Here is a 27,258-nt window from a genome sequence, read left to right on the forward strand (position 1 = left end):
GTCTCTGATGAAATAATACCTATTGTAGGGAAATATTCCCAAAATATCATATCAATATACCGCATAAAGAATTCAAAACAATACTGAAAACTTTATCCTTTGAACATTTTCTTTTTCTTTTTGGAATTATCGTTATAAGCCTTGATTTAAAAAGAGAATGTTTGTGCGATATCTATTGGTAAGTCAACACAACATTCCATTATTTCTATGGCTATGCACCGACGATTTGTTACATGTTGTCTAGTTCAATCTACAAATTTTATTGATGGGAGACGCATCGTCTTGACTTGATACATAATCAGGTGTGGGTGTACAGACAGACTGATACATGTGGGTGCTTGTTGAGATCATTGACCACAGTCTCAGTGATTAAATATATTGCATTTCCGTGCATTGGCATTTGAAGAATAATATCTCTGCTTTAATTAATTAGAAAATGTCTGTAAGGCGTGAATGTCGTGGCTCCTTATAATGCAACAATGCATCCTGTGCAGAAGGGGTCATAAGGTGACCTTTGACCCTTTAACATTGACCAAGAAGTACCATAAGCAGAATGTAGTATAAAATAAAATCCTGATTCATGTAACATATGGATGTGTTGATTTTTATTGTCCAGTTACTTTCCCAGAATTAAAAATTTGGTTAATTTACATGTCAAAATAAGCCTGGAGTAAAAATCATGATTTGTCATGATATTACAAAGTGAAGTTGGTGGAATTCAAGAAAGATGACATTTGATCTAAATGTCCAAGCCACTGGGTTAAAGGTCATTGATATTAAATTAACTGTTTTAAAGCTGTTTTATATCTCCTAGCAGGATAATATTTGCTGGTATTCTGAAGAAATCAAAAAAATGTTTGGTTATAGACAGGGAACCAGATACCCATATAGCCAATGGTAGATCATTAAGCAATACTGAGATATTGAAGAAATTGATTTACTGATCAATGTTGATGGTTGTTGATCAGTTTATACATATATATAGACTGGTGTGTGGTGATTTACGATTTATGATAAACGATTTATTATTTTTTTCTGGAGCTTTGGAGTGCATATTAAATATTTGTGTTTTCTCTCAATTCGTAGTATAATAATGCATAACACTAAAGAATTTTCAAAAATAGTCACGGAGCCAAAAAGGTCATTGCATGGCCTCCTGTTGTCATGGAGATCACATGACTTTCATTGTTCCTTGACAACAAAGAATGTACATTAATGAGTAACGCATGGTCTCATCAGCACTCTTGTGTATTTTGAACATGCTCAAATTGTGTTCAATTATTCTGATTTTTCCTTGTGATTGGGTTTAACCAGGGGAGGTAACTCCAGTTGTCTACATCACTTACAACAAACACTGGTGGTTTGGGTATTAAACAGGAAAGATGAAGATACAGAATTTTTAGATGGTATCCGACTTCTTAATTTATAATATCATTTTGTTCAATTCTGTACCCTTAACTGTTCCCATCGTTCTCCTCATCCTTGTAAAAAACACACAATTCTTTGGCTCAACACAGAAAATAAATAGTCTTGCCTTTCAACAATACAGTTTGTTTGTAGTATTGATATTAGTTTTGTTATAACAAATAGTTTCCACTATCTGACAATGATGGAGAAGATAATGAAAACAATACCATCTGATCACTGCATTTGACATCCCTCAAGTATTTAGGGGGCCTGGAATACAAGTAACAGATCATAATGGCAAAGATCTGACAAATGATTTTACATTTAGGCACATTTTAGTTGCTGGTGAATAAATGATCCCACGAAAAAAAAAGTTGTTCCTAACATTATTTCATCGTAAAATCTTTTCTGTAAAAATAATCAAACTTCTAATATGTCCCTGTGAGACCACACGTCTTAAGAGGCCCGCTCTGTCTTCACAAGCAAAGAGCTCAAACACCATTACTGAATGTCTATGCACCTAATGATGCCACGGAAAATATCTTCTTTTTTTATGATTTAATGAGTCAGAAGTTATAGGAAAAGTACAATGGAAATGAACTTATCATCAGGGGAATTTTAATTGTGTACTGAATAAGGCATTAGATAAAAAGAGATGAAAACTAGGTTGTGAAAACAGTCTAGGGGGTTGAGTAGTGAACTTGAAGTGTGTTTCAGGGATAAATTTCCTAAAGGAGTCTAATTAAAGGGTATTTTACCTTATGAAGTCTGATTTAGGGGTGTTTTACCTTAAGAAGTCTTATTTAGGAGTATTTTGCCTTAAGAAGTCTGATTTAGGAGTATTTTACCTTAAGAAGTCTTATTTAGGAGTATTTTACCTTAAGAAGTCTTATTTAGGAGTATTTTACCTTAAGAAGTCTGACTTAGGGGTATTTTACCTTAAGAAGTCTTATTTAAGAGTATTTTACCTTAAGAAGTCTGATTAAAGGGGCACTTTACCTTAAGGAGACAGAATCAAGGATTTAGAATATATTGTTTTTATATATGAAAAATCTAGATGTAAAACTAAAGTAGTGTGGAGATAATATCCAGTACATGCTTCTTTAATGTAGGTCAAAGCTCAAAATGTAGGTTAGAATGACCTTCTTTTGGTGCGTGACACATCACCTAAGTGAACTTCTGCCTCAAGTGTGAAATTAAACTCCAGTGAGACTATATAGGTGTATGTTCCTTTTTTATAACACCTATAAAACTTGTCATATTTATTATAGTGTCAGTTTTTGGTCCACGGACACTTACCACTGATACTCAAACATGACAGTTATATAGTGCTGACCAGCATGCAACACAATAATTCATTTCTCAACAAATTCACTTATTCATTATAATGAGTCCATAAATAAATTAATTAAAGTATAATAATTATTTCATATTTGAAGATGAATTATTAATTTTTCATTAAAACTATGTTACGACAAGGAAATGAACGTTAAATAGTAGTAATCCTGTTATCAAAACATCACTAATATATACCTTCAGCCAGATTTACAGTGTAACAGAATCACTTAGAGTAATCGCCGCATGAATATGTGGAACACATATATCATTAATGTGATTTATTATCCTGTTTGAAGCCAGTATTATTATCTTATAAATACGTTTTTACATTTATACCTTGATATCACAGTAAATCCCAGGGTACTAAAAAGTACAATAAATGTCTTATAGACAAAACTCTAAGACTATGATATATTGATGTAAAATGTATGGACACATCATCCAAGGACTAGGCATGGACGGACCTTATATTCGTACAAGGTATAGACTGATCTCTATTGTACAAGATATTGACAGCTCGACCTTCTATTGTACAATTATTAAGGTATAGACATATCTCTATTGTACAAGGTATGGACAGATCTCTAAATGTACAAGATATGGACAGATCTCTATTGTACAAGGTATAGACATATCTCTATTGTACAAGATATGGACAGATCTCTATTGTACATGGTATGGACAGATCTCTATTGTACAAGACATGGACAGATCTCTATTGTACAAGACATGGACAGATCTCTATTGTACAAGGTATGGACAGATCTCTATTGTACAAGATATGGACAGATCTCTATTGTACAAAGTATTGTACAAGGTATGGACAGATCATCTATTGTACAGGGTATGGACAGATATCTATTGTACAAGACATGGACAGGTCTCTATTGTACAAGGTATGGACGGATCTCTATTGTACAGGGTATGGACGGATCTCTATTGTACAGGGTATGGACAGATATCTATTGTACAGGGTATGGACAGATATCTATTGTACAAGATATGGACAGATCTTCTATTGAACAAGATATGGACAGATCTTCTATGGTACAAGATATGGACAGATCTCTATTGTACAAAATATGGACACATCTTCTATTGTACAAGATATGGACAGATCTCTATTTTACAAGATATGGACAGATCTCCTATTGTACAAGGTTGGACAGGCATTGTATTGTGCAACAATGGACAGACCTTCATAAATCCAAAGTGGTTGACAATCATTTTAATTAAATTTTCTGATAATTTCTAATTTACTGAGTCAATGCTGGTCCCCTTGGAAATTCCTTCATGTCTTATATACCATTATCCTAATTAATAAACTGAAGTGATTGATACCAACCTATATCTGACTTATAATGTCTTTAACCTGTATCAGACGAGCTACAAAACAGGTGTCATGGGATTACATATGTTATACATGCATGTATATAAATTTTCAGCTCAAGTGAAGCCTCTACCTGAATTATAATATATTAGCAAAAGAACAAGTCATACATAATTTTATTTTTTTAAACTTTCAAGAAAATTTACCTGTATGAGTTGTGTAAATTAACATTAAGTATACGGAGTCTATCTATTCCCCTTACGGCTAGGCGCCCATTGCTACATGTAATTAACGTTCACTTCAGGTGCTTAACGAGCAAAACCGACATGGCTGCCATGTTTATGGAGATTTAATTGGATCACCTTGACACGCTTTGTGTTAATTAGGCAGGCTATACATTGCTATGTTTTCCCCTACCTCACCCTTCTCTTGTCCAACTAGTAATTCTTATCTATTTAAATGATGATTTATTTATACTGTTTTGAACAATTTCAATTCAGCATATACATGTATATATATATATTTATATACATACCTACATGTATATGTATTGTCTCTTACAGCAGTTCTAGTAGTGTAGCATCACTTCTACTTAAACGTCAAATCTTCTGTCAAAATGTCTGTTGTCATGTCTCTTCTGTCTGTTGTCATGTCTCTTCTGGTGTCATGTCTCTGTTGTCATGTCACTTCTGTTGTCATGTCTCTGGTGTCATGTCTCTTCTGTTGTCATGTCTCTGGTGTCATGTCTCTGTTGTCATGTCTCTTCTGTTGTCATGTCTCTGTTGTCATGTCTCTTCTGTCTGTTGTCATGTCTCTTCTGTTGTCATGTCTCTGTTGTCATGTCTCTTCTGTTGTCATGTCTGTGGTGTCATGTCTCTTCTGTTGTCATGTCTCTTTTGTCATATTATCTTAAGTCATATGTCTCTTCTGTCATCATAAGTGTCTCTTCTGTCAACCAGGGGTCACAAACCATGGTCAGAAACCTTCAGGTCAACCATGGTCAGAAACCTTGGTCAACCCTTGTCAGAAACCTTGGTCAACCCTTGTCAGAAACCTTGGTCAACCATGGTCAGAAACCTTGGTCAACCCTTGTCGGAAACCTTGGTCAACCCTTGTCAGAAACCTTGGTCAACCCTTGTCAGAAATCATGGTCAACCCTTGTCATAAACCTTGGTCAACCCTAATGTCAGAAACCTTGGTCAACCATGGTCAGAAACCTTGGTCAACCATGGTCAAAAATCTTGGTCAACCATGGTCAGAAACATTGGTCAACCATTGTCAGAAATCTTGGTCAACCATGGTCGGAAACCTTGGTCAACCCTGGTCAGAAACTTTGGTCAACCCTGGTCAGAAACCTTGGTCAACCCTGGTCAGAAAACTTGGTCAACCCTGGTCAGAAACTTTGGTCAACCCTGGTTAGAAACCTTGGTCAACCCTGGTCAGAAACCTTGGTCAACCATGGTCAGAAACCTTGGTCAACCATGTTCAGAAACATTGGTCAACCATGGTCAGAAACCTTTGTCAACCCTTGTCATAAACTTTGGTCAACCCTAATGTCAGAAACCTTGGTCAATCATGGTCAGAAACTTTGGTCAACCATGGTCAGAAACCTTGGTCAATCATGCCCATGGTCAGAAACCATGGTCAATCATGGTCAGAAACCTTGGTCAACCCTTGTCAGAAATCTTGGTCAATCATGGTCAGAAACCTTGGTCAACCATGGTCAGAAACCTTGGTCAACCCTTGTCAGATACTTTGGTCAACCATGGTCAGAAACCTTGGTCAACCCTTGTCAGAAACCTTGGTCAATCATGGTCAGAAACCTTGGTCAACCCTGGTCAGAAACCTTGGTCAACCCTTGTCAGAAACCTTGGTCAACCATGGTCAGAAACCTTGGTCAACCATGGTCAGAAACATTGGTCAACCATGGTCAGAAACCTTGGTCAACCATGGTCAGAAACCTTGGTCAACCATGGTCAGAAACCTTGGTCAATCATGGTCAGAAACCTTGGTCAACCATGGTTACAGTTCGCAGAGGCTGTTCTATCATAATGTCTGTTCTGTCGTAATGTCTGTTCCGTCGTAATGTCTGTTCTGTCATTATGTCTGTTCTGTCGTAATGTCTGTTCTGTCGTAATGTCTGTTCTGTTGTAATGTCTGTTCTGTCGTAATGTCTGTTCTGTCGTAATGTCTGTTCTATCATAATGTCTGTTCTGTCGTAATGTCTGTTCTGTCGTAATGTCTGTTCTGTCGTAATGTCTGTTCTATCATAATGTCTGTTATGTCATAATGTCTGTTTTATCATAATGTCTGTTCTGTCATAATGTCAGTTCTGTCGTAATGTCTGTTATATCGTAATGTCTGTTATGTTGTTATGTCTGTTCTGTCGTAATGTCTGTTCTGTCGTAATGTCTGTTCTGTCGTAATATCTCTTCTGTCGTAATGTCTGTTCTGTTGTAATGTCTGTTCTGTTGTAATGTCTGTTCTATCATAATGTCTGTTCTGTCATAATGTCTGTTCTGTTGTAATGTCTGTTCTGTAGTAATGTCTGTTCTGTCGTAATGTCTGTTCTGTCGTAATGTCTGTTCTGTCGTAATGTCTGTACTGTAGTAATGTCTGTTCTGTCATAATGTCTGTTCTGTCATAATGTCTGTTCTGTCGTAATGTCTGTTCTGTCGTAATGTCAGTTCTGTCGTAATGTCTGTTCTGTCGTAATGTCTGTTCTGTCGTAATGTCTGTTCTATCATAATGTCTGTTCTGTCATAATGTCTGTTCTGTCGTAATGTCTGTTCTGTCGTAATGTCTGTTCTGTTGTAATGTCTGTTCTGTCGTAATGTCTGTTCTGTCGTAATGTCTGTTCTGTCGTAATGTCTGTTCTGTCGTAATGTCTGTTCTGTCGTAATATCTCTTTCTCTCATAATGTCTCTTTCTCTCATAATGCCTGTTCTGTCATTTCTATCACAATGTCTCTTAAGTTAGTGTCATGTCTCTTCTGTCATTTCTGTCATAATGTCATTTCTGTCATAATGTCTGTTCAGTTAGTGTCACAATGTCTCTTCTGTCATAATGTCTCTTCTGTCATAATGTCTCTTCTGTCGTAATATCTCTTTCTCTCATAATGCCTGTTCTGTCATTTCTATCACAATGTCTCTTAAGTTAGTGTCACAATGTCTCTTCAGTTAGTGTCACAGTGTCTCTTCTGTCATAATGTCTCTTCAGTTAGTGTCACAATGTCTCTTCTGTCATAATGTCTCTTCTGTCGTAATATCAATTTCTCTCATAATGCCTGTTCTGTCATTTCTATCACAATGTCTCTTAAGTTAGTGTCACAATGTCTCTTCAGTTAGTGTCACAGTGTCTCTTCTGTCATAATGTCTCTTCAGTTAGTGTCACAGTGTCTCTTCTGTCATAATGTCTCTTAAGTTAGTGTCATAATGTCTCTTAAGTTAGTGTCACAATGTCTCTTCAGTTAGTGTCACAGTGTCTCTTCTGTCATAATGTCTCTTCAGTTAGTGTCACAATGTCTCTTCTGTCATAATGTCTCTTAAGTTAGTGTCATAATGTCTCTTAAGTTAGTGTCACAATGTCTCTTCAGTTAGTGTCACAGTGTCTCTTCTGTCATAATGTCTCTTCAGTTAGTGTCACAATGTCTCTTCAGTTAGTGTCACAATGTCTCTTCAGTTAGTGCCACAATGTCTCTTCAGTTAGTGTCACAATGTCTCTTCAGTTAGTGCCACAATGTCTCTTCTGTCATAATGTCTCTTCAGTTAGTGTCACAATGTCTCTTCTGTCGTAATGTCTCTTCAGTTAGTGTCACAGTGTCTCTTCTGTCATAATGTCTCTTCAGTTAGTGTCACAGTGTCTCTTCTGTCATAATGTCTCTTCAGTTAGTGTCACAATATCTCTTCTGTCGTAATGTCTGTTCTGTCATAATGTCTGTTCTGTCGTAATGTCTGTTCTGTCGTAATGTCTGTTCTGTCACAATGTCTCTTCTGTCATAATGTCTCTTCTGTCACAATGTCTCTTCTGTCATACTTCTATCTCTTACATTCTGCCATTAAGTCTCTTCTATCTGCTAACTGTCCCATACACAGCTGAACGTCAGGTGAATTCCTACTGAATCAGATAAAACATTTAGAAGTAGTGGCATCCTAAAGGTGATTGGGTCACTGATAACCATCTGTTGGCACTCGTTATAATACCTAGTGTCACAGACTTTAATCATCATAAACTTGACCCAACTATATCCATAAATACAGTTTTAACTGTTTTCAGTTGAGAGAGTCAATTTCCTCATGGAATCTAAACTAAGGAAACTTCCTTGAAAGCAATCGAAGGAGATTTTCAAGATACTGCTTGGTGGTGATCTATATCAAAACAACTGATGATTGCAGATCTGAAGGCACGGAATGTCCTTCAATCAAGATGTGATCGTCAATAAGTAAAACCTTTCCATATTACTTTAGGCAGGTGTTTACCAATACCATGTATCATTACCAATAGACTCCTCCTCTGAGGGTGTGATAGAGAAATCTCCAATCTGAGGAATGATATATTCTCGATTGTTTAACTAGAGGCTCTGCCGAGGGGTAGACAGGTCAGAAATATCATCCAACAAGTTGTAGACTTCTCCGTCACATCCTCAAGGTACTTCTGGGGATGATCATTATTCCTAATTTAATTAATTAATTAATTCCATCACACAATTTTAACTAGATTTGTATCCTGAGGGATAACTAATACCCCCATGGGTACTATAGTTAAGTAGACTATAGGTTGGTGTAATCAGAAAACATCAACCATTTTGGATTATGCATCATGATAATTTTTTCTGATGCACAACTTCATGGCAATACCAATCATAAAGTTTCGTTAAAATCTGGTTTGAGCCTCAACCAATCAGAAGCCAGCAGCCATTTTGAAAAATGCATGTTTATGGTAAAAAAAAAATCATGATCCACATGTAGATGCTATACTGATCATGCATACCAGCTTTGGATGAAATCAGAACAGTACTTTAGTAGGAGTTGTCCGGACAAGATTATGGGATGACAGACAGACAGAAAGACAGAAAGACGGAGAGACAGACAGGCTGATTCCAGTATTCCGCCCCTAACTTCTTTACAGGGGGTATAATTATACATGGTCCAGTTGTACCATGTTGACACACGTGATTAAATTGACATCATTGCATTGATGCCATGACATCATTGTATTGTTGCCATGACATCACTGTATTGTTGCCATGACATCATTGTATTGTTAAAAGAATATGTTTTCTGTCATACCCTTGGAGTGACAAAGAAATCTTGAACAAGTAGAATGGGAAATAAAGTCTAAGAGTGATGTGAGAACATTATATAACTCCTGTGTAATATGACAACAGCATCATTTCTGTAAACAACAATTACACAATACTACTCCTCTCAACACCAATTTCAGCGAAATGTCCCACAACATTTAGATAGTTTATTAGTGATTTTCACAGAAATGCAGGTTTTGATCCGTTTTAGTTTTAGGTGGTTTGTTTTTTTGTCAAACAAGAAATTGTTACAGACACGTTCAGGAGATTAATTAAAATTCCTTCCTTGTCGAGCTTCTCTTAAAGGTATCTATTGGATCTGTTAAGTGATGTTGTACAATTTTATCAGCTGTATTAAACACTATAGGACAAGCATGTCTATTCTAATCTAAGATCACATTCAGAACTCATCTGATTTAAAGTCTGCATTCTCATTCTCACATTTGGAACACATCTTAAGTCTACAATCAATCCATAACACTCTTGACAGATTCTTCAAGTTTCTGAACTCAAATCAGGAATGTGATGATGGAGATTCATTAGAGTGTCAAGCTCCTCTTACCGATGATACTGAAGCTGATTGTCAAGATTCTGATGTGGAATGCAGCTGAAGTAGATTTTGTAGGATGTTAATATTGATATGAAGGACACTTATCGGTGAAATAGAGGAACTGTAATGAAGAATACCAACACATCATCAAAGCTTTCAGGATGATGGAGATCAATTAGTGTTTGTTAACTTGAAAATGTTACTGGTTCAAAAATGTGAAAACATCACTGATTTACACTAAAACGATATGCATACACAGACGATACTCAAACTACATTGACATATACTGAAACTATATTGACATATACTGAAACTATATAGACATATACTGAAACTATATAGACATATACTAAAACTATATTGACATATACTAAAACTATATTGACATATACTAAAACTATATTGACATATATACTAAACTATATTGACATATACTAAAACTATATTGACATATACTAAAACTATATTGACATATACTAAAACTATATTGACATATACTAAAACTATGTTGACATATACTAAACTATATTGACATATACTAAAACTATATTGACATATACCAAACTATGTTGACATATACTAAACTATGTTGACATATACTAAACTATGTTGACATATACTAAACTATGTTGCATATACTAAACTATGTTGACATATAATGAAACTATAGATATATACTGAAACTAAATACTGAAACTATATTGACATATACTAATACTACATTGTAATATAATAAAACTATATTTAGGGGATAGTATGTTGTTTTTCGTGGCTATACTGGCGATTAGAACATGAAATTTGGTTTGAACTGGAGACCGATAGGTCGAGAGTTTAAACCAAATTTCATGTTCTAATCGCCAGTATAGCCACGAAAAACAACGTACTATCCCCATTCTAACACGTTTACTATCGCATATATTTAGATACATTGTTTTACATCGCTACAAGTACGCTGTTAAGTACTCGGTGACCTCCGCTAGTTACGTGTCATACTGTGGCGGATTGACCAATCAGAGAGAAGCTTTCAAAGTCGGTCAATTGGCCACGCCCATACTGGCGAGAGTTCGATCTGTATGTTGACGAAGCGGTGTATTTGGATTGTTGTGAAAGTCCTGTTACAGAAGATTTAACGACATATTTGGATTTATGCAGTATGCATAACGACATGGGCGTTTTGACAAAGTCAGAGTTGATGTGTTTCTATAGGCTCAATCGTTATGTGAAAGTTATGTGCACTTGTTCCATTTCATTTCGGATTTTACTTGACCTTAGATGCTTACACACGGACGAAATGAACGTTTCCATCGATAAATGACGGTAAGAATGAAGTTAACGATTTTTGTTAAATTTATTAAGTTAATTCATTCTATTCGATTTCTTCACTTTCGATTCCAATATCACGGGTCATCAATCATAAATGGTGCAGAGTGTTGAATTTCGCTACGAGTCGAACTTGACGCCATATTGTTTTGATTAGAAACGGGGCGTGGCTTAACATGATATGTCATGGTTCTATCGCAGATTAGAAGTCGGTCCGCAACCAATCAAAACACGCGTTGCAAACGAATCGTGTTAGAATGACATATATACTAAAACAATAACATATACTGAAACTATAACATATACTGAAACTATATAGACATACTGAAACTATAGACATATACTGAAACTAAATACTGAAACTATATTGACATCAACTAAAACTATGTTGACATATACTAAAAGTATGCCGAGATATACTAAAACTACGTTGACATATATTAAAACTATATTGACACATACTAAAACTATATAGACATATATACTAAACTTATATATATTGACATATACTAAAACTACATTGACATTCACTACAAATATATTGACATATACTATACTTATATTGATATTAAATACTGAAATTGTAATAATTAATATAAATACGACTGTGCTTCTAAACATTGATACTTTAGTGTTGCCAGCCTTTAAGTAGCAGGATTCTAAATCAAGACTACTTCTCTGGCACAGCATAACCAAAGTTGACTTGTATAATCAGTTTACTTGGCTTGACAATGTGTGTGTATCACACCGTAAATCTCAGAACACTTAAACCGTCACTGTCACTTACACAGTACCGTGGTGATCACCAATCCAGAGAGATTTCGGACCTAACCTCCACCAATCAGATTGCAGCAAACTCATTAAATATGAATTAGATTTGGCTTGTAATTAAATAACCTCAAGTTGTTCATGTGAAAGAATTAGGGAGATAGACAGACATAAATCTGCGGTGATTTTGTGATGTTTGTTTATCGTCATCGTAAGGCCGTAACAGACAAATGGATCCACTTACCAAATGAAAAGTAATTCTGGAGTCGTTGATCTATTGAACAAGCATTGAGTAGTTTTTTGTTGTTTTTTTTAACTTGGAAGATTTATTTTTGCTTCAATCATCCAATTCCCTGATCAGATGTGAAAAGGGTATGGGATCAAATGCCGAACTATGTACGTTTTCTCCACACACAACAGTTACATTTAAATTGCATCCCAGGCCAGCAATATAATATAATTGTTTTAAATACAAATTACATATATTTGCAAAATTTAAGACCATTATAAATTTGTTACAAAGCAATAGACAAATTCCTTCCATAAGGTTGATTCTTCAAAGTAATTCCTCTTAATGAGCTTGTTCTTGCCACAGATTTACACATTGGAAAACCTCAAAATCCAATCTTCTTCGCCTTCATGCTGATGTCTCAACTTTATCCTGCGTGACATGATCTCCGACTCGAAAAAGGGAGATAAGCTTAATTAATTACCTGCTAATTATTACAGGGCAATGAAATATTGTAATCATTTGTATTACTCTTGAATGGTACATAGGGGTGGGCTTATTACCAGGCAAGGTTTTTTTTTCGTCCCATAAATATATTTCAATTTCTGATGATTTATTGTGACCTTTGTTGACCTTAGCCACAGTGCTAATTTAAACGGACCTCTTTAGACAGGAACAGACTAGGCCTTATAATAGGGGATCCTGAATGGATTAAGTTTTACATTCGATATGTCACATTTTCTGAGAAAAATTCTAGAAGGCTGTTATCCAGATATACCATTCTGACGTCTCCCGATTTGTCTCAAATTGAAACATGTACAACTATGGACCAAACCGATATTGAAAAACCAAAATTTCACTCTTTCCGCATTTAGAGTGGTTTCTGTGAAACTGCATCAAATGTGTTTTACAAATAGAGCGATTCTTATATGGATCTAGCGATACTTGCTGACAGACAATTCAAAAAGCAATTGGAACATGCCTCAACCATTACCAGAATTCAGCTGCTATATAGTTCGTAGGTTAAACATACCACTCGATAAGCTAAAACTGTTGTTTAAAGTTTGGTTTAACAGAGAAGTACAGTAAGTGTTCTAGGCAGATATTTTCTGATAGTTGTTGGTTTTGTTTACAGAAATCTGCCCTAAATTAGCCCTCTAAACAAGAATTGAGTAGTCCCTGCGTCACCCCGCCTATTTTTGGGGTAGTCTCCTTAATTTTCACTACACGGTTCTGCATTTAATCCTTAAACTTTTATCCATCATGAGGTAAGATCCGGGCATCGTACAGAACAGCTCAAATAAGCACTATTGCATCTGTAGCATTATATAAAAGGTCATTTTGAATGCAATTATATTAACTTTTGCCTGACACCTTCTCCGGCATTTTCCATTTGACATGTGGACATGAATGACCACAGATTTTCTGACTGTTTACGAGATGTTTGCCGAATGTTTTACACATAGAACCAAAATCATTCATTCCATATTCTGTATGTACTGTAATAATGGAGATCATTTTACTCTGAAAGTATAGAAACACCTGAAGATAATTTCAGCCAAGTTGCTATTTCAGAATCTGTCTTACCAGTCCAGTTTGATCATGTGACCACCAATTTAATTAAATGTTTAACAATTTTGATATGTACAGTTCGTATTTTGATCAAATTACAAGTTTTCTTCAAAATTCTGGATTTCCTCCTTAAGAATATCATAAAATCATTACTATTATGATAAAGACAATGACTTAAACGTTCATTGTTATACTAAGGTGTATAATCATGTAGATTTCTTGTTATTTATAAGTTATTTGCCATACAATATTGCTGTTCAATAAAAATCTATGACATAGCTCACATACAATTATACATCGAGCACGTTAGCAAACGAAAACATATATGTCTCTCCTTATTAGCAGGTCAAGGTCGCAATGGTCTAATGACGGAACACTTCATCAGTGGGTGATATCGGTATGTAGGAACTTCCATTACAGTTTAAATGTTATCGCTCAGACAAGAAATTATTGGAAAAATTCACTTATTTGACCTTTGACCTTGAGGTCAACACCACAGTGACCTCATGATCAGGGCCAGTGCACCGATACCACCAACTACTACCTTTAGGTGATGCAAGTATCAAAGTTACAGCCTAGAAGTATGGACCAGACAAGAAACTTTTAGAACCAGAAGACAATATATTTAGTATCCCTTCATTCGAGGGAGGTGGAGACATGATATATACTATCACTGTGGGTAAACATTTGTGACATCATAAAAACAAAAATGTCTTCAGTGAAAAAGTGTATCTTTCTGTCAATCATCTAAACTTGTCTAACAAGCATGCTGGGTATTGCTAAAGCAAAATTACATGTCCCCTACCGGGGGCCCCCCACTAAAAATAGCAACAATGACCTTGACCTTGACCCAAAAACTCTGAAACTCAAACTTGATCTGTAGCTTCTCATACTGAAGTTACATTTGTTTGAGTTCAGAACTCAAAATTACACCAAATAATTCTTTAACCATATATGGTGATGGAAAAACACAATGCATTTGTACATGTGCATTATGGATTTTTACATTAAAATACCAGAGGTGAAATTGGCTGTATATATCACCAATGTTTATCTGCAATATTGACATTCATATGAAACAACATGTTAGTAGGCTATCAGGAGAATTCCTGCGTCACGACTCTGGGGACAGTAGATAAACTCCATGTGTTATGTGTCTATAGACCTGTCTAGCCAGGCCAGGCTGTAAAGTCCCTGTAAAGGATGGCAAATTCTGAACCCCATCCAAAATTTGTTTAAATTGACCCTGTACTGTATATACATCAAAGATCTTGGTGGCAGAGAGATATATCCAGCCATATTGGATTTTCTGCCTCTGTGAACCATCTGTCACTGTATGACAATTCTACTTTGCCTGAAGTTCTTACCTAATCCTTTTATATTTTCTTTATTATTTATCAAATCTGACTGGTTGTGAGTCTGCTTTATATCATAGCCGATACATCACAGGCATGGCGGTGCCCACAATTCTGGCGAGTGGCCTTTAGGGAGGAATGGATCAAGTACGGCTATACACGAACCCACCCCCAATCCAATGATCAGGCCAACCTACACAAACTCAAAAGCACATTTCCATGCTAAACCCCCACCACTTTTAGTAGTTCTAGAAATAACTTTTTTGTATAGTTTTGATGTCTTATGTCATGAACAACCAAACATTCGCCATTGGGAATCTGTATTTTTGGTTTCCTTGTAAACAATATATGAGTATAGTCACGTAACTGTTACATTGATAATGCTCTCATGAAGTTACGACAGATCTGTCATTCACACACCTGCATCAATTTCAGAAATCAACTTTGACCAGATCAGAACCAGGAAGAATCAGTTTTGAGACTGCTGTATAAGAAATCTCAGGGTCCTATATACAGTAAAACATGTATATAACAAACCCCAGGGGACCTCCCTACAGTAAAACATGTATATAACAAACCCCAGGGGACCTACCTACAGTAAAACATGTATATAACAAACCCCAGGGGACCTACCTATCGTAAAACATGTTTATAACGAACCCCAGTGGACCTACCTACAGTAAAACATGTATATAACAAACCCCAGGGGACCTCCCTACAGTAAAACATGTATATAACAAACCCCAGGGGACCTCCCTACAGTAAAACATGTATATAACAAACCCCAGGGGACCTACCTACAGTAAAACATGTATATAACAAACCCCTGGGGACCTACCTACAGTAAAACATGTATATAACAAACCCCAGGGGACCTACCTACAGTAAAACATGTTTATAACAAACCCCAGGGGACCTACCTACAGTAAAACATGTTTATAACAAACCCCAGGGGACCTACCTACAGTAAAACATGTATATAACAAACCCCAGGGGACCTACCTACAGTAAAACATGTATATAACAAACCCCAGGGGACCTACCTACAGTAAAACATGTATATAACAAACCCCAGGGGACCTACCTACAGTAAAACATGTATATAACAAACCCCAGGGACCTACCTCCACTAAAGTAAAACCATGTATAAGTAACAAACCCCAGGGGACCTACCTACGTAAAACATGTATATACAAACCCCTGGGGACCTACCTACAGTAAAACATTATAAACAAACCTGGACCTTCTAAGTATTACACCCCAGGGGACTACCTACAGTAAAACATGTTTATATGACAACCCCAGGGACCTACCTCATTAAACAATGTTATACAACCCCAGGGGACCGCCTACAGCAAACATGTTTATAATATACATAACCCCCAGGGGGACCCTACATTAAACATGTTTATAACCACCCCCAAGTGGACCTAACTCAGTACAACATGTATATAACAAACCCCAGGGGACCTACCTACAGTAAAACATGTATATAACAAACCCCTGGGGACCTACCTGCATAGCAAAACAAATATCTTTGCAAAATCCCTAATTCTAAAAATTCTCCTAAATATATGACATTTTTACTCCTAAAAGTCACTTTTTAGAAACTGACAAAAACAAAATTCATCTGATATATTAAAGAGTTTATTCCAACTTCACAATAAACTAATTTGTAAGTAAACTGGAGAAGCAATACAATTTTATATCAATTTCTCAAAATCTGTGAACATCCTTTAAAAAAAAAAAAAACACAGTGAAACAAGAGGCCCATAGGGCCTGTATTGCTCACCTGGTTGGTTTAGACCAAATGTCAAAATAATGTTCATATTCAATTTGTTTTATTTGTAAATCTCAAACAATGCTATATATGGTTATAGTGTGGGAATTCGAACTGCTTTAAAGATTAATGAAGTCCAGACTCTCTAAGGTCTGAAAGACTTCAAGAATTGTTTTTAGAACATGCATTCATCACTTTGTGACTAGTAGTGATTTAAAGGAATTACCTCTATTTCACCTATTGAGCCCCGCCCCTTTGGCCCCTTTGGCCCCTTTGGGGTCAGAGTCACAATTTATGCAAAATCTGTTCCCCTTCCCCCAAGGATGTTTCTGACCAAATTGGGTTCAAATCCATTCATAACTTTATGACTAGTAGCGATTTAAAGGAATTACCTCTATTTCCCCTATTGGGCCCCGCCCCTTTGGCCCCTTTGGCCCCTTTTGGGTCAGAGTCACAATTTATGCAAAATCTGTTCCCCTTCCCCCAAGGATGTTTCTGACCAAATTGGGTTCAAATCCATTCATAACTTTATGACTAGTAGCAATTTTAAGGAATTACCTCTATTTCCCCTATTGGGCCCCGCCCCTTTGGCCCCTTTGGGGTCAGAACCACCATCTATACAAAATCTGTTTCCCTTCCCCCAAGGATGTTTCTGACCAAATTGGGTTCAAATCCATATGCCTTTATGACTAGTAGCAATTTAAAGGAATTACCTCTATTTCCCCTATTGGGCCCCGCCCCTTTGGCCCCTTTGGCCCCTTTGGGGTCAGTGTCACCATTTATGCAAAATCTGTTCCCCTTCCCCCAAGGATGTTTCTGACCAAATTGGGTTCAAATCCATTCATAACTTTATGACTAGTAGCGATTTAAAGGAATTACCTCTATTTCCCCTATTGGGCCCCGCCCCTTTGGCCCCTTTGGGGTCAGAGTCACTATTTATGCAAAATCTGTTCCCCTTCCCCCAAGGATGTTTCCCACCAAATTGGGTTCAAATCCATTCATAACTTTATGACTAGTAGCAATTTAAAGGAATTACCTCTATTTCCCCTATTGGGCCCCGCCCCTTTGGCCCCTTTGGGGTCAGAGTCACCATTTATGCAAAATCTGTTCCCTTTCCCCCAAGGATGTTTCTGACCAAATTGGGTTCAAATCCATTCATAACTTTATGACAAGTAGCAATTTAAAGGAATTACCTCTATTTTCCCTATTGGGCCCCACCCCTTTGGCTCCTTTGGGGTCAGAGTCACCATTTATGCAAATCTGTTCCCCTTCCCCCAAGGATGTTTCTGACCAAATTGGGTTTAAATCCATTCATAACTTGATGACTTGTAGCGATTTAAAGGAATTACCTCTATTTCCCCTATTTATCCCTGCCCCTTTGGCCCCTGGGGAGGTCAGAGTCACCATTTATGCAAAATCTATTCCCCTTCTGCCAAGGATATTTCTGGCCAAATTTGGTCAAAATCCAATAAGAACTTTTTGACTAGCAGCGATTTGAAGCAAATGTTGACGGACGACGGACGCTGCGCCATGACATAAGGGTGTGTTGGTATTTCTATATTATAATGCAACTATATTCCAGGTTTTGTTGAAATAACATTGATACTTTTTGAGAAACTGAGCTAAAGAATTTTTTTGGGTTCCAATGTCACAGGACCATTAATTTTTGATGACATTCTGTAAATGAAGGTTGTACTGAGATGTCCACTATGTGATCTAACTCGATGACATTCTGTAAATGAAGGTTGTACTGAGATGTCCACTATGTGATCGAACTCGATGATATTCTGTAAATGAAGTCTGTACTGATATGTCTAGCTACATAACAAATTTGGTTAAAGCTATAGACTTAAACTTTTTGATCAACTGAACTAAATGCTAAACATAAAAGTGAAATGTTGACGACGCCTAATATTACAACAGGTCTCTTTGACAGATACAGGGATACCACATTAGTCCCAAACGCACGGTTTCATTGATTAGATCATGTTCTAACATATATCAAGTATATTGTTTTTTGTTGTTTTCAACAGTTTTTCATGCTTCAAAATCATCAGAGCCAGAGGTGACATAATTTCTACTTTACGTCACAAATTCTATAAAACGTGAAAATTCCCAGTAAAAGAGCGAATTCAATTTAACGCCAAGTTGAAAGGAGCCAGTTTACTAGATTAGGGGCAGTGGTACTGGTCGTCGTTCTCCACCCAATAGTCCCAAAATAGAACAAACACCAGGTTTGATCATAATTTGTTTAGACTTTCAACAATTTCATGGTGTAAACTGTCTTTTTCAACCAATCAGATCACAGCTAGGTCATCTAATATACATGAATTGGTTCTTGATAATTGAATAAAAGCTTCAGCATGTATCGTGGCCCTGAGCAGACAATGTGACCAGGGCTTGGTGCTATGGTGTGATACTGACAATCACACGTTTCATCCTCATAGAGCTTTAGGCTAAGAAACTTACAGGCTTGTACATATTCTTTCATAGGAAAGAACTAGAAAATGTCTGAGACATAAATGCTGCCCCCTCCTCCCCGCCACTTGACACCCCAAAACCTCAGCAGTTTTCTGAGATTAGTTAGTTACACTGCATCAGGATGGTACGGGATGGTACGGGATGGTACGGGACGGGATGGGACGGGGCGGGATGGGATGGGACGGGATGGGATGGGGTGGGATGGGATGGGACGGGGCGGGATGGGACTGTACGGTACAGGATGGGACGGGATGGGACATGACGGGACGGGATGGGGCGGGATGGGGTGGGATGGGATGGGACGGGACGGGATGGGACGGGATGGGACGGGATGGAACAAGACAGACATGGGTAACACTATATGCCCCCCATTTTGTGGCGGGGGTATAAAAATGAGATGACCAGATTGCCAGGGATTCAATCAAACACTGAACCTCCGAACTCTAGGCAAACCCTCCAATTTTTTGAGCTACCTGGCCATCGGCATTCAGCCTAGCATGTCCAGTTCGACTACAATAATCCAAAATATTTCAAATAGCATATGGTGCCATTAAAATAGCCATAAGATGAATGTGTTACCTACCTGGAGCATTGGGATCAACCGGAGGATGGTTCCGTTCCTTTGGAACAAATTTTAAAGGAGGTTTTTCTTCCACATTTTTTTTTCTATCAGGCCTAGGTGTTGGTATGTTCTCTTCTTCTTTCATAAAATTGTTTCCCCGATTATTACCCCCCAATTCCTCATGAATTTTTTGTGCAAGAACTCCCCTATCAACAGCATGGAGTCTGTCGTTGTGGCCATTGTCGCCTCCAAACTCGTGAGCTGGTAATGCCTTGTGGTCTGAAGCAGCCTGACGTTTATGATTATTTCCCTGGCTCCCGTTATTATCCACATCGTTATAATTCATAAGAACTACCCCCAGGAACCATAAGGCAGGAATTGTCAACACAATCTTCGCAATTAAACTCCTCCGGCGACGAAAAAAACTCGCCATCTTGTATCACACTCTTTTAAGCACCTTTAATCCAAGAAAAGAAACAGCAGATCTAAACTCCGGGTCTTGTAAACTCTTTGCTATCTTCTAGTCTTCATGCTTTATGTCCAGGTAACTGCAAAACATTAAAAATAATCTGACAATTAAAATGTAATCAATAAAATGTTTGAATTGAGTACAAAATAGAAGTGTTAACAGTCTGCTGATAAGTACACATAAGATATGATGTCAGATAAGATAAATTTTTCCTTCAACGATGAAATATCAGAAAGAAAAGAGAGCCCATACGCAATGAAGATTTTAGTTCACAAATACTTTTGAGTTATATTTTCGGTGAATCATTTAACATGTGAGATTGTCCTGTCAATCACCCAGCAGACATTTTATATACCCATACAAGCTTCCAGATGATACAGAATCTCAATAAATTTAAGAAATAAAATAGAATAAGGCTCAGGCTACCACCAGACAATATATTGATAAAACCTGTATATAATTGAATGCATCTCTATAGCAAAAGTTATGACATGCCAAAATTTGCCATTTTTGTAAAATGGAATATAACTCCTCGGTAAAAATGATATGATCAGGGGAGGAATATTGGCATGTTTTAGCTGTTAAAATATTATTGTGTCTCAAGTATGACATAACTTCTGTAAGTTACATCACACCAGGGCTAAACAACTTCCAGGAAAATTTCACACGTAATAAAACAAAGTAATAAATCGCTGGTGTTTGTCCGCGAATGTGGCTGCAGTATATTTGGTAATGGCTTGGGAGCTGTGAATAGAATTCCTTATCATATATCTGTTTTATGTACCGCACAAACAGCAAGTTTAATATATTATACCACAGGTGTTGATATTAACATGTAAAAAACGTTAGTGCGTATCCAGAGATCTATCACACGATTCCAAATATATCTACCTGCTTCTCTATCTAATACACTTATGATACCTCCAAACAATATCAGTTGGATTTTTCTTTTAGAACCACTTGTTTTGATCGCCAAACGTCTGCCGGAAGCATCGATGGAGAAATGTAATGTATACTTTCCCTTCTATTGCCACCTGACATAACATTTTTTTATGTATCGCCAGCCTCTCATTCCAACTACTAAATCTTTATACTGGTTCCATGTCTTTGTGTTGAATGCGACAAATAAAATAATAAATTGACTAAAATGTCTTTCAGGATGGAAACTCTTAAGAGGAAAGCGTTAGGTCATGGACAAAGGACTTCAATCATAGTCGGAAAGGCGTTTTATTATACGATTTCATTGCTGTGCTTTTCAAATCCAGTCACTAACGTCACACTCCGTTAATATATCAACAAAATTGATGAGGATAAGAGGTGACATCATTACCTGGTACATTAGTTTAACTTGTACTGTACAACAGCATTGCAAACTTGGATACAAGAAACTGATTAATCAACAAAGTCCTAACAGGCCTTTTGGGCCTTTCCAATGCCATTTTTACAGTATATATTATTATTAGAATTATATTTGTTCGTAGTAAGTTAAAATAGTTCCATCATTAAAGAAAATGAAAACTTTTAATCTGAAATTTCCCAAAGAACGGAAAGTCTCAAATATATGCATTTAAATAAGAATTTTCAAAAATATGATAATTTAATATACACAAATTGGATTCATGACAACCTAGGTAGACCCCATCAGAACGTTCGGCAAAGAATCCACATCGTCACACAATTTTTACTGAGGTGACTAAACCTTTATATAAATCAATCTGCCCAAAATCTACACCCAAAGTGTAAAGTAGCAAATATGTAAAATATTTGTGAAATAAATTTTGACAAAATGAATTGATAGCAAATCACGGCAAGCACCCCCGAAGAACATTTATGTGAATTAAGAAACAACTGTTATTTGACAGCCTTGCAAAAAACTTGCTCAAAAACTTAAACCCATAGAAGGATGAGGTCAGTAAAAACATCTGTCAAAATTTGACAGTTGTACAAAAAGAATCTTTCAAAGTAAACCAAACTCTTAAATATAAAACAAATTAACAGACCTTATTGCGGGCTCTCACTATATATACTCCTGATACAGGTCAGATACTATAAGTTTCATTACTATATGAAAATGGTCACGATACACATTGCTGATACAAATTTTCAGAAATATCTGACAAAATATACTAAATATGATTAAGTTTTTAATGATACAATATTCTCCTGTAATAGAAAATGTTATTATTTTTCATTTTTTTACGCACTTCAGACAAATTTTTTTGCACTTTTCAATTTAAAATACTTGCTTACTCTGCAGTTTTAACTTGGCAGATGAATTCATTGAAATGAAAATTTCTTGAAGCATATACATAGCATCAGGGAAACAGAAACTGATTCATACACCTATATACAGTGTACATAACACGAGGTATCGATACAAATTCACTCCTCCACCATGTGTATATATTATATCGTCTAACAGGTAATATATCGTAACTCACTGTAGTAGCCATTAATGTCAGTGTATCTATCCCATTCTCACAGGTCAATGACAAACTCATTGATGTTTTAGATTAATTCTCTTTCCCACCAAATTGTTTGATGAAATTACTGACCTAAGAATCAATAGTAATGATGTTAATGCCTCTGTGGAAAGTGTTAATCCTCGTCAGATGAAACACCAATACGGTAAACAGAAACAAAATCAAATCAACTCCGAGATTATCACCAGACATTTCAGTTACATAACACAATTTTACTTCAAACTACCAAAAAACTTCTTAGATTATCACCAGACATTTTCGTTACATAACACAATTTTACTTCAAACTACCAAAAAACCATTCAGCCACGATTTCTCTATAATAGTGGCTTTGTGGTACATAGGAATGTCACTTAGATACAAAATCTGTTTATTAAATTGCTGGTCTGTTCAACTATACGTAATACAGCTATGTCATGAACATCGTATTAAAAGTTACATATGTAACAACACTATTGCAATTTCATGAATTATTCATGATGTCAAAATTAATATATTACATCACAAAATTGCCACTGCAGAGAAAAACATACCCTCCAAGATGAAATCTGCTAGTCCTATAAAGAATCCAATTTGAGATCATAAATACATATGATAAACAGAATCTTAAACTCATGACATGTCATTTGGAACTTATTAAACTTGTTCATTTGATATACTAATCACCTAATAGCAAATTATACAAAATCTTTTATATTATATAAAATTCTCTCAATTAACACAAGATATTGTGTACAGACCTGATCTCCACGATCCTTCCCACGAGAGGTACCAGTCTACCTGTGATGTAGATTGAGTTATCTCCCTTTACCAGCGCAGTTTGATAAAAACTAATTAGAAATATTATCACTACACAATATTGGTTAAGCAGCGATACTGCGTGTACCCCAGCACACAACCTGTCTCATCGCCAAGGAGAAAGGAATGTTACCTTAGAAGCTATATCAGTCCTGGGTAATATCGGGTTAAAGCCCTTCATCTAAAATTCTAAACCAATCAGATTGAAGGCGGTATAGAACGGCCGGTCACCTGACAACGTCCCATAGACAGAGCGGTCCGTGTTCACATTGTCAATTACCGCAATTAAAGAAAATACTGGTAGATGATAAGTTGTAGTGGTATTGATCTGGGTCTTCACAGAGTTTGCCTCAGAGCTGCAAGAAATACATGCTGGAGTAATACTCTCTCCGATACAACGTTGGAATTCCATGGTCTACTCCCCGGCAGTTACATGTGTAGAGTTTACACAGCCTAACCAAATCACACAATACACTAAAATAAACACGATCAGGTTCCATATGAAAATTCTCTCCTGTGCAATTGATTAAAATGTTACCGATGCCAAATCCATCCTCCTACACAGGAAAGGTTCTCATAAAGGAAAGTTTCATACACCGGGATACCAATTATATAGTATAATATAAAGATCAATTTAAACTTCATACAGCTCTGCCTGATAATGAAACCTAACATGCGAGTCGTATTCTGTGAAAGAATATTAACCAGATAATCAAAATTAACATTCTACATAGGTATGATTAATTTATCTGATGATTACAATTAACTGACCTGAGAGTACACCTCATAAGTAATTCAACTTTCTTTGAAAGATGATTTACCTAAAACTAAACCTGATATATATAGTTCAACTTTCTTTGAACGATAATTTTTACCTGAAACTAAACCTCATATACAGTTCAACTTTCTTTGAAAGATGATTTACCTGAAACTAAACCTCATACATGTATGTATAGTACAACTTTCTTTGAAAGATAATTCACCTAAAATTAAACCTCATATGTAATTCAAATTTTTTTTGACAGATGATTTACCTGAAACTAAACCTCATATATATAGGTAAATTTTTTATGAATGATAATTTACCTGACAACTTAATCTTGTATATGTCGGTCAAATTTCAATGAAAGATAATTTTACTGGCAATTTATACAATTTACTGAGCTCATATGATGAGTATCCATAGTAACTTATTTTTTTCTGTATTGTTATCTTACATTTCTTATTTCTGTTGTATTATCTTAATTATATATAAAAAAAAAATCTGAGTAATGATTAGAGCGTGTTAGTTGTTGATATAAACCCATCAGACACATCAAAGGACAGACATTGCAGTGTTACACAAAATCACTGACGATGATCATTTGTCCTGTCTGGCAAAAAAACATGATAATATTTCACGTCATTAATGAAATAAAAAATTTAAAGCCGTCATCATTACCATGAGGTTGACCACAATTACAAGGTAATATCCCGAACCCACTCATCATCGGCCAGGCATAATCAGAAAGAAATTTCGCCATTTTTATCTCCTATATTGAATATGAAAGACACATTAGTGGTCAATATCGCGCCCTTATGTTGTCTTGTAACAGGATATGATCCCGCGTAATGGATGTGATGACGGTAAGATAACGCTCGGAACCACGAAGAGTCGCAAGGGCTGGTGTGCAAGATCATCCAAACCTCAGCAACATACAGTGCGCATGTTGTCAGTTTTGATGATTCTCTATGAATGATGAGATTACATAAAAGGCACTACTAAAGATGTATCCATATTACCCCCATCACCCGATGTAGATACACATTATCGGAAATCACTGGGACAAAATGTCTCCACATTAAAAAGTCTACCATCTATATATGCCTTTGTGCATTTGTGTAGTTGGGTATCGGAGTTCAATTGATCCCTTTGAAGAGAAATACATGCACGGAACTTATCACGGTCACATTTGGCCAACTATAACAAGATTAGACATGACTTTGGATTCAGAAGCCATAAAAAGTCTAGGATCTCCATTGCTGAGATCTTCTAGCTACTTATATAACCCTCTGTGTCATCCACACGGAAAACTCGTAATCCATAACTCGCGATAAGTATGTGTCTTTATAAGTCACGGATGACAAGGAACGTGTTCAGTGTTAAATGTATCTCTGTCTCGGAACAAGCACACGGAGGAACTGACAAAGCCCGGAGTCAGCAGTGTATCAAACAGCCTTGTATGTGTCTGATTATGGAACATGTGTGGGTTATGTGAGAAAGGCATTGACAGTTTCGTAAGAAATATCATTTACCAGATAATCGTAAAACCACATTTATTTGTGAACTTTCAATAAAACTCAAATGATTCTAAATATGATTATTTCTAATCCAAATCATTACAGCCGAATAAAATAGTGTTGATTTAATTTACAAATCCGGGCGAAGGATTAAAATGCTTAAGCATACCAACTTGTATAGAGCCGAGACTGGCCCTGTCCCGCAGTTTTCGACATGGCCTAGTTTATCTACCAACAGAATCTAGGAGACAATCCTTTGGGAATCGCCACAATCAAATTGATTCATTTTATTTATTTGCTCAAACACACATATAACATTTAGGTGATGCCGACATCTGATAGCCAAAACTGCCATCCTTCCACTTACTCTCCAACCAAAACAGACAGCCCTCAATACTCTCTAACCAAAACTGACAAACGATAAATAGTCTCCATAACCCTGACCATCGGCAATTCATACTCTCCAACCCTGAGCAACAGAGGAAAACTGAAGGTCAATGGGAGCAGTCAGTTGTCAACACTAAATCACAGCTCTGTCAACTTTACTGCTGTGTATGTACATGCATCGGTTGAGGAGGGGGAGGGGGCAAATGCTCCTCAAATAAGCCTGGCCAGTGAATTTTTGATATTTTGATATTAAAGTTTCGGAGGGGCTTATTTGAGCTTATTCATTTAAAAATTGATGATTCCGCAAAAAAAAAGGTGGCTTATACATGTATGTAGCTAGGGGATTTAATTTAATGATAAATACAGTATGTTATACATATTTATTAGATTATATTGTGATGTCACAAAAGAGACATTCGATTAAACAAGAACATTACAAAAACACTGTGTAAAGGAAGCTGTATGATAGCCACTTCAATGACGATACCCGAGGTGTTCCTAAAGTTTAAGCATCCTCCATTTCATTGGTGACACCTGAGGTGTTCCTGAAGGATAAACATCCTCCACTTCATTGACAACACCTGAGGTGTTCCTGAAGGGTAAACATCCTTCACTTCATTGACAACACCTAAGGTGTTCCTGAAGGGTAAACATCCTCCACTTCATTGACAACACCTGAGGTGTTCCTGAAGGGTAAACATCCTCCACTTCATTGACAACACCTGAGGTGTTCCTGAAGGGTAAACATCCTCCACTTCATTGACAACACCTGAGGTGTTCCTGAAGGGTAAACATCCTCCACTTCATTGACAACACCTGAGGTGTTCCTGAAGGGTAAACGTCCTCCA

At 36.5% G+C, this 27,258-nt stretch overlaps 1 protein-coding gene across 3 annotated transcripts in view; it reads right to left on the bottom strand.

Annotated features, from left to right (window-relative positions):
• The window catches only part of LOC117343528 (polypeptide N-acetylgalactosaminyltransferase 5-like), a 190,618-nt gene that overhangs the window by 29,620 nt on the left and 133,740 nt on the right, over positions 1-27,258 (bottom strand). For all 3 annotated transcript variants that reach the window (XM_033905909.1, XM_033905911.1, XM_033905910.1), the window contains one exon: positions 20,016-20,542. In XM_033905909.1, coding sequence (XP_033761800.1) covers positions 20,016-20,427 — 412 coding nt within the window. In that variant the 5' untranslated portion in view covers positions 20,428-20,542. The remainder of the gene's footprint in view (positions 1-20,015; positions 20,543-27,258) is intronic.

The sequence above is a fragment of the Pecten maximus genome, chromosome 15 (assembly GCF_902652985.1).
Source record: "Pecten maximus chromosome 15, xPecMax1.1, whole genome shotgun sequence".
NCBI lineage: Eukaryota > Metazoa > Mollusca > Bivalvia > Pectinida > Pectinidae > Pecten > Pecten maximus.